The 12,115-nt window shown below is 42.8% G+C and overlaps 1 protein-coding gene across 2 annotated transcripts in view; it reads right to left on the bottom strand.

Annotated features, from left to right (window-relative positions):
* The window catches only part of LOC119302874, a 12,437-nt gene extending 724 nt beyond the window's left edge, over positions 1 to 11,713 (bottom strand). The window contains exons 1-20 of one of the 2 annotated variants that reach the window (XM_037579920.1): positions 10,956 to 11,713; positions 10,714 to 10,848; positions 10,121 to 10,209; positions 9,920 to 10,009; positions 8,807 to 9,566; positions 7,634 to 8,484; positions 7,235 to 7,505; positions 7,022 to 7,139; positions 4,972 to 6,470; positions 4,813 to 4,887; positions 4,502 to 4,634; positions 4,283 to 4,385; positions 4,121 to 4,210; positions 2,930 to 3,313; positions 2,719 to 2,814; positions 1,022 to 1,159; positions 810 to 953; positions 550 to 639; positions 260 to 442; positions 128 to 172 (exon numbers count right to left, since the gene is read on the bottom strand). In XM_037579920.1, the coding sequence (XP_037435817.1) occupies positions 128 to 172; positions 260 to 442; positions 550 to 639; positions 810 to 953; positions 1,022 to 1,159; positions 2,719 to 2,814; positions 2,930 to 3,313; positions 4,121 to 4,210; positions 4,283 to 4,385; positions 4,502 to 4,634; positions 4,813 to 4,887; positions 4,972 to 6,470; positions 7,022 to 7,139; positions 7,235 to 7,505; positions 7,634 to 8,484; positions 8,807 to 9,566; positions 9,920 to 10,009; positions 10,121 to 10,209; positions 10,714 to 10,848; positions 10,956 to 11,325 (5,664 nt within the window). In that variant the 5' untranslated portion in view covers positions 11,326 to 11,713. Of the gene's footprint in view, positions 1 to 127; positions 173 to 259; positions 475 to 549; positions 640 to 809; positions 954 to 1,021; positions 1,160 to 2,718; positions 2,815 to 2,929; positions 3,314 to 4,120; positions 4,211 to 4,282; positions 4,386 to 4,501; positions 4,635 to 4,812; positions 4,888 to 4,971; positions 6,471 to 7,021; positions 7,140 to 7,234; positions 7,506 to 7,633; positions 8,485 to 8,806; positions 9,567 to 9,919; positions 10,010 to 10,120; positions 10,210 to 10,713; positions 10,849 to 10,955 lie in introns of those variants that run through there. The other variant, XM_037579921.1, reaches the window with a different exon arrangement.
* Between the last annotated feature and the right edge of the window lie 402 nt (positions 11,714 to 12,115).

The raw sequence follows: 12,115 nt of genomic DNA, 5'->3' as shown, positions 1-12,115 counted from the left end.
GAAATATAAGATCATTTTTTTAAATACCCCCCGTCCCGAAATATAAGATCATTTTTTATACTATGATAGTATAAAAAATGATCTGACATTTTGGGACAGAGGGAGTACATGTGACAAAGGTGTGTACCTTCTTCTCGTTCTTGACAGAGATTATTTTTGCGACGCAGTTTGGCTGGTCCGACAAAACATCAAAAGAAGCATGTGTCAGGAATACTCGCTGTAACTGGATCAGGATACATGGACAGGCAAAGCTTACTACCATGCATGAGTGGTTGATGAATCTTGCAATCCCACCCTTGCGGGTGGCGTCGATAATATGCTCCTTGTCAATCTTGAAGAAATAACAGACGCTCTTGTACTGTTGCCGTTTCCCAGAGTGGTACTCGATCTCTCTTTTGTCGGCAACGCGCTGCCCAACAATTTCACCAACATACTCTATAACCTGAGATATTTAGAGGCAGATCTATGAAATGCCTTTATTTGCTAAACTGTTAAATCCGAATATTTCACATCGAAAGGGAAAACAAAAGATAATAGTGACAGAATTACCATGGAGCCACGCGGTATAAACTCTGATGTGTAGAGGCCAAGTCCATGTATGCCAGATTTATACACAACCAAATGCTTCCATCCTTTGGACTGATTATAAATGGAGACAAAGACATACGTAAATCAGTAAACTGATTTGTCATACCAGCTGACACTGTAATATGCAGCAAACTTTGACGTCTCTCCATAGCATACGCGACAATATGCAGTATTGAAGATAATCAGCTACAATGCAGTACAAGATTACTTGAAGGAGCTACCTGTCTTCTTATGCAAGGCTTTGATCCGTTTATCCGTAGCCAAGCATTTATCTGTTCTTGGGAAACACTGCACTCACTACTCTTCACTTGAGGTTTCTTGTGATTAGAACCAGAACAGCCTTCACCCTTTCGTCCTTTAAAACCCTGTTCCACAGGAGTAAAATTAGTTATATGGATTCTGATTTTCAGGCAATAAATTTCAACCAAATTACCTCTGTGCGTGCACATGTCCATTCATTGCTTCTCAAGCATTTCTCAGGATTAACACGGTTAGTAGCATGATTCAGGCATCTCCCATAAAAACCAATATATTCATTATGCTCGCCTTCTGGATCACTTTGCAACAGACCCTGTTGAGATACCACAAGCAACAATCAACTTTAAAAAGTACAATCCACCAAGGCAATGGTAAAAATGTGATCATCATAATGTCATCTGTCTATTGACTTGTCTATCAAATCACTACATCTCCATGCATTAGGTTTATCTTTTGTGCAATCAGCATCACATGTGCCCGCACAAAAAAAGGAGCCAACTGCAATTTTCGCGAACATAAAAATGAAACAGAGGTACATGAGAAAGAAAAGAAAATGACACCGAACCTGACTCATATCATTTTATTTAAGAAACGCTGCATGGAAAATTATCTAGTGCAAAACATCCCTTCTTAGACTGGAAAACTATCACTAGTACAGTAAGTTTACAAATAAGCTTGACAAGTTCACATATTATAGTTCCCTAAAAAAACATATTATAGACATTCAGTGTATGCATAACATGATGAGAAGTGGGTATTGTGCATTCCAATTTACTAAGCGAAGAAGAATTCACAGAAGCCTATATCCAGAACATCTTCACTGGTGCATAATTTGACATAACCAATCCATCAGGCCATTGCTAGGAATAACAAAGAAAATAACACATCCACTGAAGCAACATTTAACATTAACGTTTCCTCAGTCTAGTGCCACAAAAAACTATGAAGCCAGAGTGCAATCAACATTCATTGCTTCTCAAACGTTCCTTAAGCCACAAAAAACTATGGGATTATAGTTAGCTTTTTCCTTTGAGAGAGTGGACTCCCAGGGACATTGCACCCACGATCAAAAACATAGCAAATAAAAAAAATCTGAAACTTTGTGGCTTATGACCAAATGTTTTAGGTGCTTGCAAAATTTGGTGGACAAATGACATCCGAGGAGCTCTGTAAAAAAATGTGCTCAAACGTATGTGCACTGTTTGAGCAGGATTTGTATTTCGTTTGTATGGAGATCATTTGATGTTATTTGGCCACCAAAGTTTGCAAGCACCTAAAACATTTGTTCATAATCAATGCCACGAAGTTTCAGATTTTTTTTTGCTATTTGTTTTGATTTTACTGTTCATCATGGGTGCAATGAACTTGGGTGTAGCCACTACTTTTCCAGAGAGTGGTATTTCTACTCCCAGGGACATTGCACCCATGATCGAAAACATAGCAAATAAAATAAATAAAAACTGAAACTTTGTGGCTTCGATTAAAATACAGCTGAAAGGATATCTCAAAATCTTTTCTAGATGACATGCCAAACATTCAACCTTCAAGCTATAATCAAGTATGACAGTCATGATCTGGATACCTACTTCCGGGTAGCAACATTAACATACGCAACCATGCAAAAATGAAGCAGTACTCCTCAGTCTATATTATACGACTGTGTTTCTCTGGATTTTGACGCCCAAGAAATTAGTTCTCTTTTTCATCCATATTTAAAAAGTTAGTCTTTTTCCCTCAATAAAAGATTTGATTTTTTTCGATAAAGAAAAAGAAACATCATAAGAATATGCATGAAGGTTAGATGAGCATGGATGCAACAAGTCGATCTGTTGAGAACATGTGGTGTGGCTGCCCTTAACAAAAAAAGTTTACCCTCTGGTGGGCACACCAAGCATGGAAGGTCACCGAGCAATTCACATCTCGGCACATCATGAATGAACCCCCAGCTCTGTCACACATCGAACATGCCTGATGACAAAGGAAAATGCAAACGATCAGGGCAAGAAAAAAGTACATCGGAGGCTACAAAATTTGTCATGAGAGGTACTATCGTGTGTCTGATAACTTAAAGCAGAGAACTCACATAATCACTTTTGGCAGGCAAAGCACCAGATAGATCGAAGGCGCTCATTGTGGTGGGATTTGGGCATTTTGTACCGGGTGTCCACAGACCACAGACCACATGGACCCACCGCGACGTTTGTGGAACGAGTAGACTTGAATTGTGGTTCGCAGTCCATGAGCTGCTGACGGTGTTCTCCTCATGTGCATTGTCTACTGACCTCTGTTTATCTACTCTAGATACGTTTTCCAAACTCGTTGATCTTGACGCATAAGATGGATCGTGTTTGACATGTTTATCTGCTCGTGATGTAACTCTCAGACCTTTTCGCAAACTTGTCAGGATTTTTTGAGCGTTCAATGCCCTTGTCATGGCTCCACCTCCATAGCCACATAAAACGCAAACCTGAAAGAAAAAAAACACAATGGAGACCAGTAAGCAGCACTTCTTATGCCACAGAAATAATCACAACAATACTCAACAGATTTAACATGGAGGAAATTAAGGTCATTAAACACCACCATGAACAGATAGTTCTATAGGAGGTACAGCAGCTAGATGTCGTTTCCAGTAACATACTACTAGCACATAATTGCAAGGATTATCATCTGATGGTTTATGTTAATGTAGTCAGTTCCAGATATTAGACCAGTAAGGCTTGCTTACCCCTTAGCAGAACCACAAGTGGATAACTGATGTAATGTAGATGCCTTTAGTGGCGGAATGACAAATATCCTTAGGTATGGCATCCATGCATAATAGAGTTCCTCTTTCTGATGCAATCGAACTCAGAAGGCATGTGCAAACAAAATGGGGCTTACTAATAGACCTCAGATTTCTACTGTCTAGATGCTCCATATTGTATGATCCTTTTAGTGCAAGAAAGGCCACCCTAACCTCCCAAAATATGTACATCATCCTTGACAATCTAAATCAGCTGTTCATGGTTACATTGCATAAGGACGATCAGATTAGATAAGACCACTTCTAACAAGCGATGATTTAACATCATTAGGTAGTAATCAATAAATAACCTAAAGTGCTTAATTAGTGATGAGAAGATGAACTAGCAAAGCCCCACCTGTAATTTGCATATACGAGAATTCACAACACTTAGGAATGTAAACTACCACAACGATGCTTGTACAGATAACATAAGGCATGGATATACTAAATAGACAGCTAAAAAAATTTAAGAATGAATTTGCTTACAGTGTCCTGGGCATTGGCCTTGGTCTTGCAGGGTCTACAGAACCATTGGCCTCTTGGAACTTTTAGAACACCATAGCAAGCTTGGTGCGCCTACATAAGATGCATAGCACCTATGTAAATATGCAGTAGTACTAGGTACAGGTAAGAAATAGAATGACTGACTTTGACAAAGCACTTGCTGCACTCCATCAACTGATTGCAAGGCTCCAGGTATGGAATTCGACAAACACAACATGAGTCAGCTAAGCCAAGCCTTTCTTTGTACCTGTGCAGAACTTTGTTAGATCAGCCAGTAAAGTAGCATACCTTGACACATTAATAACATATGGTATCAGCCATCTTTTGTGAAAATCTAAAAACCACATCTAGTGGAACTACAACCTTCCAACATTCACTTCGCAGGCTTGAACCATATTTTGTTTATCGCCACAAGGACCACGTGCTGATCTATTTGCAGATTCTTCACACTTCTTAATCCTATCAACAGATACACTTGATCTTCGATTCCTAAATCCTGCAAATAGTTGGTCCAATATGTTAGTAAAACAAGATTCATTTAGCATCCCATGTGGAACTTAAGAAACTGAGACGTTGCTCATGTTTATAGTAATTAATATCTTGCATTATATCATCACATTTTCCAGTATGTACTAAAAAAAGCAAATGCCATCAATATTATAACGAAGTTTTACCCTTTCTTGATGTTTGCACTGAAAGTTGGCTTGTCTCCACATCTGTTGGGCCAATAGGCTCACCTTCCCCAAGATCTGAAATGAAAGGTGTTTTCATATTTCCGATTTTATGAAGAAATCACTACCTTACTACTAATTGGGGTATTTCCAGAAATATACCAATGCAGGGTCTTTTGCAGTCACGCTCAATGTTTGGTTTCAACCTCAAGGCATTAGGTGAATATCTACTCTTTTTGGAACTCTGAATTCCATCTTCAGCTTTTGAACTGTAATTTTGATTACCAAACGAATATTTACCTACAGGACGAACTGCACTCTTTTCCTCACAAGAGTGGATGTTTTCTGTGTTGCAGGGGGTTTTGACAGCATTGCATCTCTTCGCCTTTTTAAGAACCAGACTAAGTGGAGCAATTTTAGGAATTTTTCTATTATCATCTGTTATCCCTGTAGCAATTAAGCTAGAATCAAGAAGGGGAACCTCACTACAAACATTTTCACTCTTAGGTTCATTTAAAATGCAGTTGATAGAAACATATTTAGGCGGTTTTCGAGCAGACATTCGGCTCCCTTCCTGTTGATGTTTTGTTCTAACCAGAGTGCTCATATCCTCTACTTGCTTCTTCTCATCAGAGGAATTTAATTCTCCAACCATAATGCCCTCACCATCTGACTGCTCACCACCTTTCAAAATCTCTTGATGGGTGTGAGAGCGTTTCACTGGCTTATTTCGTTGCATGGTAGTATGCTTCCGTTTAATTTTTGACACACTGCAAGAATACGAACTAGCCTCATTCTGTGGTCGAGGAGGGTCTCCATTTTCAGATGACTGCAAGGTAATTTTCCTAGTACAATCATCTGATACTAAATATTCCTCAGAGCACTTCAATCTTCTTGATTTCCTTCGTGTTTCAGAACGTTGTTGCTTGCCCTTATCTTTGAGTGTAATTCCGTCAGAAATCTGATAATATTTTCTCTTCACTTTAGATGTGTCCAAGTGAAATGTAGAGGAACTATTTAGGGACTTTTCACATCCTGTACTGATAGGCACATCATAGCTTGACGACAAACATTTCTCAGTTCTTGATCCTTCGTCAAACATGAGCTTTTTGTGTTCAACACCATATTTATCCGCACACGAGGATGTATTGTTAAATTCAGGTGATGCTGGAAACTTTGTCACCACAGCACTGGAGGATCCAGAAGAAAAACCAGACTTTAGTCGCTCTTTACATACACCAGAACCTCTACAGGAGCCATCTTTCTCCGTTACAGCTATATAAGACGAGCTGGCATTGGCCACTGATTCTTCTGATACATTCTTCAGTCTCTCTGATATAGGAGCGAAAAGCTGGTTTGTCATTTTATTAGAGACAGCTTTCAACAAAGGTGTTTGTGCACTGCTTGAGCACTGGCATCTTAACTTTTCACTCTCTCCCACGTATTTGGTAGGCAGTTGCACATCATGCTTGCACTTTTGTAAACTACTACCACTTTGGTCAATTCTGTCATTGCAGTGCTTTGAAAAGCCACAACCTGTCAAACATTTTGGGACTACAGAGCAGCAGCATCTGCCATCCCGACATGGACCTGGTTCTTTCTTATTAGGTGCATCAAGCAGAGGGCATTGGGTCAAGCTGTTGGTTGCATGTCCCATGGAACTGTAATAAAAAAAAGAATGTCAAAGCAAGCATGGAAATTCTACCTCCGTCCTGGTTTATAGGTCCCCTTTGTAGTTTGTGTCAAATTTTGACCAAAGATTTAACTAACAAAATGTTAATGCATGTTAACAAAAATTATATCGTTGGATTCATATTTGAACATAGTTTTCAATGATATAATTTTTGGTGACATGCATGAACATTTTGTTAGTTCAACCATGGTCAAAATTTAGCACGAAATACAATGGGGACCAATAAACCAGGACAGAGGTAGTAGCTGCAAGAGCACATTTTGTATAGTTATGAAATAAGTATATGGCACATGACAGAGAAAGGGCATGCCACCAATGAAGCGATTAATCAGGCTAATACCTAATCCAAGTTTCAAGTTTGCTCAGAGAAAAATATCCGGTACCATGAGCATGAAATAGAGTGTTACAACAACGATGGAGCTGAAATATTTTTCAATAACATGTAGTGAAGAAAGAAATTGTTCATAATGCAATGCCGACAACCAGAACTCGTCAAAAAGCATAGAAATATTAAGTTACCTTCTGTAATGAAACCCATCAGGAGAGCACACATGGCAAGAAGGCTGCAAGATATAATCTCCAGAACACAGCGATGGCCTTGGTATGAAAGTGGAGCAGGTGCAAAGCTCATGCAACCCTGAAAAAATAAGAAAGTATGCCACTGGAGTAAGACAAGCCATCATTCAAGAGAAGAAAAAATCAATAAGAATAGTTGTCTAACACAGAACCCACCTAGTTTATGGATTGGAGCACCGTCATTCGAGAATTGAGTTCGGCACAAGTGACCAGCTCTAGAACCAAGTCTAGAAACATCTTCCTGAACTCTGTAACAGCATCGATGTATTGATTTTTCTAACATTGATTGATCATGTTGGCCAAAACTAGGTAGAAACTCCCTAGATGAAGAGCAGGAATTTCGACAATGGCAGATGATTTTGGCAACTCTCGAACTTCTGTGTGTGCATGAGTCGTCTACACACTCAAAAGTATTGTGTCCATTGGCCTGCATAAAATGGTTGGAGCATCAAAAAAATTGAAACATAAAACAATCATGCTGGTGCTTGATTGTGGTGCTGGCAGTTATCTCTTACTTATGATATGTCAATGTGTGCAAGTGCAAGATCAACTCACCGTTTTATCACATATACAGGGAGCCTGATGGGATATATCGCTTGCATGATTGCCGGTCCTGCAATTTGCAGGACATGGAACTCCTGCACAAATTTTGGAGCTTCCAGCATTAGGTTGGCTATGCAGCAAATGCGACTGGCAGTCACTATGGATTAAGGGCTCATGACTATTTGCAAGAGGTACAACTTTTGAAGCATATCCGCTGGGTGCCACTGAAAGAGCAATGCCATCTGATATCCTTTTCGTATGAATACTGGTAGAGACCAAATTAGAATGATTATCACTGGCCCTTGGCTCAACTTGTCTATTTGCACTTTTTGAATGATAGGAACTATATGCACCATCACAAACTTTGGAGCTTCCAGCATTAGGTTGCCTAGGCAGCAAATGCGACCGGCAGTCACTATGGATTAAAGAGTTCTGACTATTTGCAAGTGGTACAACTTTTGAAGATCCACTGAGTGCCACTGAAAGAGCCCTGTCATCTGATATCCTTTCAGTATGAATGCTGGTAGAGGCCAACTTAGAACGATTATCATTAGCCCTTGGCTCAACTTGACTACTTGCAATTTTTGAATGATAGGAACTATATGCACCATCCAGACCCTTAGGAAGGCTATGCTCGCTACTTTTGAGAATATCATCGATGGCTTCACTATTCCTCTCAAGATGCGAAAGAAATATTGAGATGAACGAATTCTTGGCTGCTGCATCTGTAACCTTGCCACCTTCAGAACGGTTGATAGCATTAGCAACTCCATTAGATTGTTCGCTAGTTCCTCTACCAACTGGTGGTTCATTATGTTCCCCCATATTTTTGCTGACCTTGACTGTTTGCCTTGGACAATGATCTGCACCAAAGAGTAATGATATTATTTAGATATACAGGTGGGGTAAGGGGGATGCTCTCACAGGCAGTGCACATACAAGGATCAAACTTGATGTTTCTGCTGTGGTGTTCTAAATCATAGCAAATTACTTTTGTCGTTCATCAACTAATTTTATTATTGCTTCTACCATTTACGCACTTCAGTACCACTAAAACGAAGTCTTGGCATAGCTAAGTATACACAAAATTGCAGATGCCTGATCAGTAGTTATTGCAGGTACTTTGTAACTTGAATGGCAATTGACAGCAAAAATAATGAAAGAAGAGCATAATAACAAACTCACTTTGAGTTACTGATGGCAGATGTGACTGAGGTCTCTGAAAATCAATTAATGTTGACTGCGCCGATGGAAATAGGGCAGTCAGAGATTGATGATAAGAGGATTGCCCAAGCTTCAATTCGGTGTTCGAAGCACTGCTCAAACTATCTTGGAGTATTTTGTTGGGAAAATTATATCTGCCTGCCCTAGTATCATTGCTAAAAACTACTGGAGATCTTGGAGCTGGATTACGAAACGAGGCACCAAAGTTATTCTCCAAAAGATCTGCATAATTATGTGACGAATGATTCCCATTGTGATGTGCACTCGTGCTTGCTGTAATATATGGGCTTCCACTTGGCCTGCTAATTTGGTTTAGGTGCACTGCATTAAAAGTATGGTTTTTAGCAAGCCCTAGATTTGTTTCAGAATTCTGCAGTAAAGCAAAGTTCCTGGCAAAGGATGTGTGTACATCAGCACTCCTGTAATATGTTTCATCTCTCTTATTCCCTAGCTTTTCAATGGTAGTGTGCCCTCTACCCTCATTGTGCAGATCATTGGAATAAACTGTTCCACTTATAGGTCCTGTGCTTTTTCGTAGATCATTTGAATAAACTGTTCCGTTTATAGGTCCTGTACCTTTTCCATATCCATTGAATAACCCCACTTTTTCCATACTAGTGTTTCTCACAAGGAGACTTTTCAGCCTGTATCCTTCTGGAGAAGGATCTATACACGCCCATTCTGGCCGGTCACAATTACTGTCAGTAACATATGATCCAACCTACATGAAAAGAGAAGTGGAAAACAGTTAACACACATTTGAAGTAAAGGCTTCGCATAACTATCAGGACATGTTGGACTGCAAATGTGAGGAATATATAAAAGTAACACTTATTTCTTGCTGCTAGAATGCATCATCTCTGACTAACCATTTTGCAATTCACATCAAAGTATCATCATGCCAAGTGCATGTTCGATTTAATTCCTCTCACAGTCAGACATAGAATCACACCACATGTGATACATCGTAAGTCAGAAGTTATACAGCTAACTCATGGTGTCCGAAATGGAATTAGTTACCAAGTAAAATATAATAGATTGAGGCACAATTAGATGTAATCATCTAAAACTTACCCCTACGCAGTATTTGAACCAATGTGCAATACTCATGCCATTCTCCATGAGGACAATTACACCAGCTTTTTCTGCAGGCCCTCCTGCATGCTACATCAACAAATGTATGCAAGTTAAAACTTTTATCGACAGGAATATTTCTGTGAAGTCGAGTATGTGCATAATAAAATACAACAAGTTAGGGCAACAGTCCTGTAGTACCTCACAAAACTTAGCTACAGACATCCTCAGCTGATGACATGAGCAAAGAACTCCAAAAAGCCCAGCATCACCCATGAAGAGCTCTCCACCTGTTCAAATGCCAATAGAAGAACTTTACTGAAAGAAAAATATACATTTAGTGATCATAATAGTTTTAGGCAGCAGGATCAAGAGATTGAAAAAAGTTAACAATCCAACTAATAATCAATCCCAGTTTTCTCATTTGCACCAAATTAATACTAACCAAATGCCGATGTGGGGACATAAATAAAGATTTGCTAATTGAGAGTCATATTTAATCCTAGATGATTTGGAAACCTTTATTCAGTCATCAAGAGACAGCTTTTAAACTTTTTGACGCAATGCAGTAATGTCATGATCACTTGCTGCACAAGCTACGAGCAGAGATGCTATGATCAAGCACTGCTCATCGTACGTAGTTCAGTGGCCAGGTTTCCAGTCAAGGCCATACCAGATACAAGGGGTAAAAAAAATGCTTACTGTAACAATGATCTAGCCATTCAATGACTACCTCCCCCACGACAAACCGGTAGTCAAACTAGGTTGCAGATCATGTTGCAAGGTGAACCCACCGACGTTCAGACAGGAGACGCGGATACGATCCGTGAGAGGCGTGGGCTGATGGCGAGGGGCCGGTTTGGATGCCAGCTTCTGCATCATTTGCGCCGCACTCGAATCCTGGAACTGCACGGCGCCGTGTGGCATCCCTGCATGACAAACGCTGAGGCTCATTACATACACCAAACCATTAAGTGTGCCCATCAGGTCACTGCTGCATTCAGTCTCACTGCTAACTGAGAGTTCAGAAGCATACCATCGATGGTCGAAGTCGAACTTTCCCCCGGCAAATTAACTTGCACATTAGAGGAGCTCTTGTTGAGGAACAATGCCCCCAAGGAAGACTGCTCAGGGCCGCTGCCGGCCGACAGCCCGTGCCTCGGGTACTTTGGCAGCGCGCCGCCGAGCGGAGTATAAGCGCGAGCAAGATCGATGGCACCCGCAGCAGCATTGTTGGCATTGCTGGCGCTGGGGGTGTGGAGCGGGGACTTGAGGTCCGGCGCACGGCTCAAATGGGGGTAGCTGTAGTAAGTCCCGGGAGCTTGAGCGAGCAGGGGGTTGCTGCTCCGCCCGGATCTCGCGGGCTGACTCCACGGGGTCGGTGTCGGCAACAGCCGGTCCGGCATTGCCGGGGTGTGCAAGGCGAATCGGTCCGGAACTGCCGCGTGGCCCGGCCTTGCCGCGGTGGTGTTGAGCGCGAACCGGTCGGGCACTGGCGCGGGGCTCGGCCCCAATCCGCCCGGCGTTCCCGCGGGCTGGCTCCACGGGGTAGGGTTGGGCAGCAACCGGTCCGGAGCTGCCGCGGGGCTCGGCAGCGATTGGCCCGGCACTGCCGCGGGCCCCGGCGGCGATTGGCCCGGCACTGCCGCGGCGGTGTTGGGCGCAAACCGGTCGGGCACCGGCCCGGGGCTCGGCCCCAAATCCAATCCGGCCGGCGTTCCCGTGGGCCGGCCGTCGGTGAGGGGTTCCGGCGGCTGCGGGGCGGCGGCGAAGGGGCGGAGGCGGTGGCGCGGGTCCGCCTGCTGCAGCAGAAGAGAGGCAAGGCGATGTGAGGACCTCTTCTTCTACCTTGGAACTGGAACAGTGAGGGGGGGAGCAGAGCAGATCGTCCCCAAAGAAGAGCAACCCCAAATGAAGAGCGTATGTCGCTCGTAAACCACTGTCACGCGCGTTCTCATGCCCCGGGAAACCCCCGCCCGCCCGAATGCGTGCGTACCTGGCTCGGCAGCGTCGTCGGCGCCGGCGCCGGCGCGGCGGACGGGCGCGGAGGCGGCCACCGCGCGGGCCACGCGTCGCCGTCCATGGCCCCGACCCCGAGGACGGGTGGGCGGCGCGGCACCGAGGGATGCGGCGAGGAGAGGGCACGGGAGGGGAGCGGTGAGCACGGCCGGGCCGGCACAGGGGCGTGGTCGTGGG

The sequence above is a fragment of the Triticum dicoccoides genome, chromosome 5A (assembly GCF_002162155.2).
Source record: "Triticum dicoccoides isolate Atlit2015 ecotype Zavitan chromosome 5A, WEW_v2.0, whole genome shotgun sequence".
NCBI lineage: Eukaryota > Viridiplantae > Streptophyta > Magnoliopsida > Poales > Poaceae > Triticum > Triticum dicoccoides.
The sequence above is the reverse complement of the archived record's forward strand: the minus strand, read 5'-3'. Positions and strand labels throughout refer to the sequence as shown.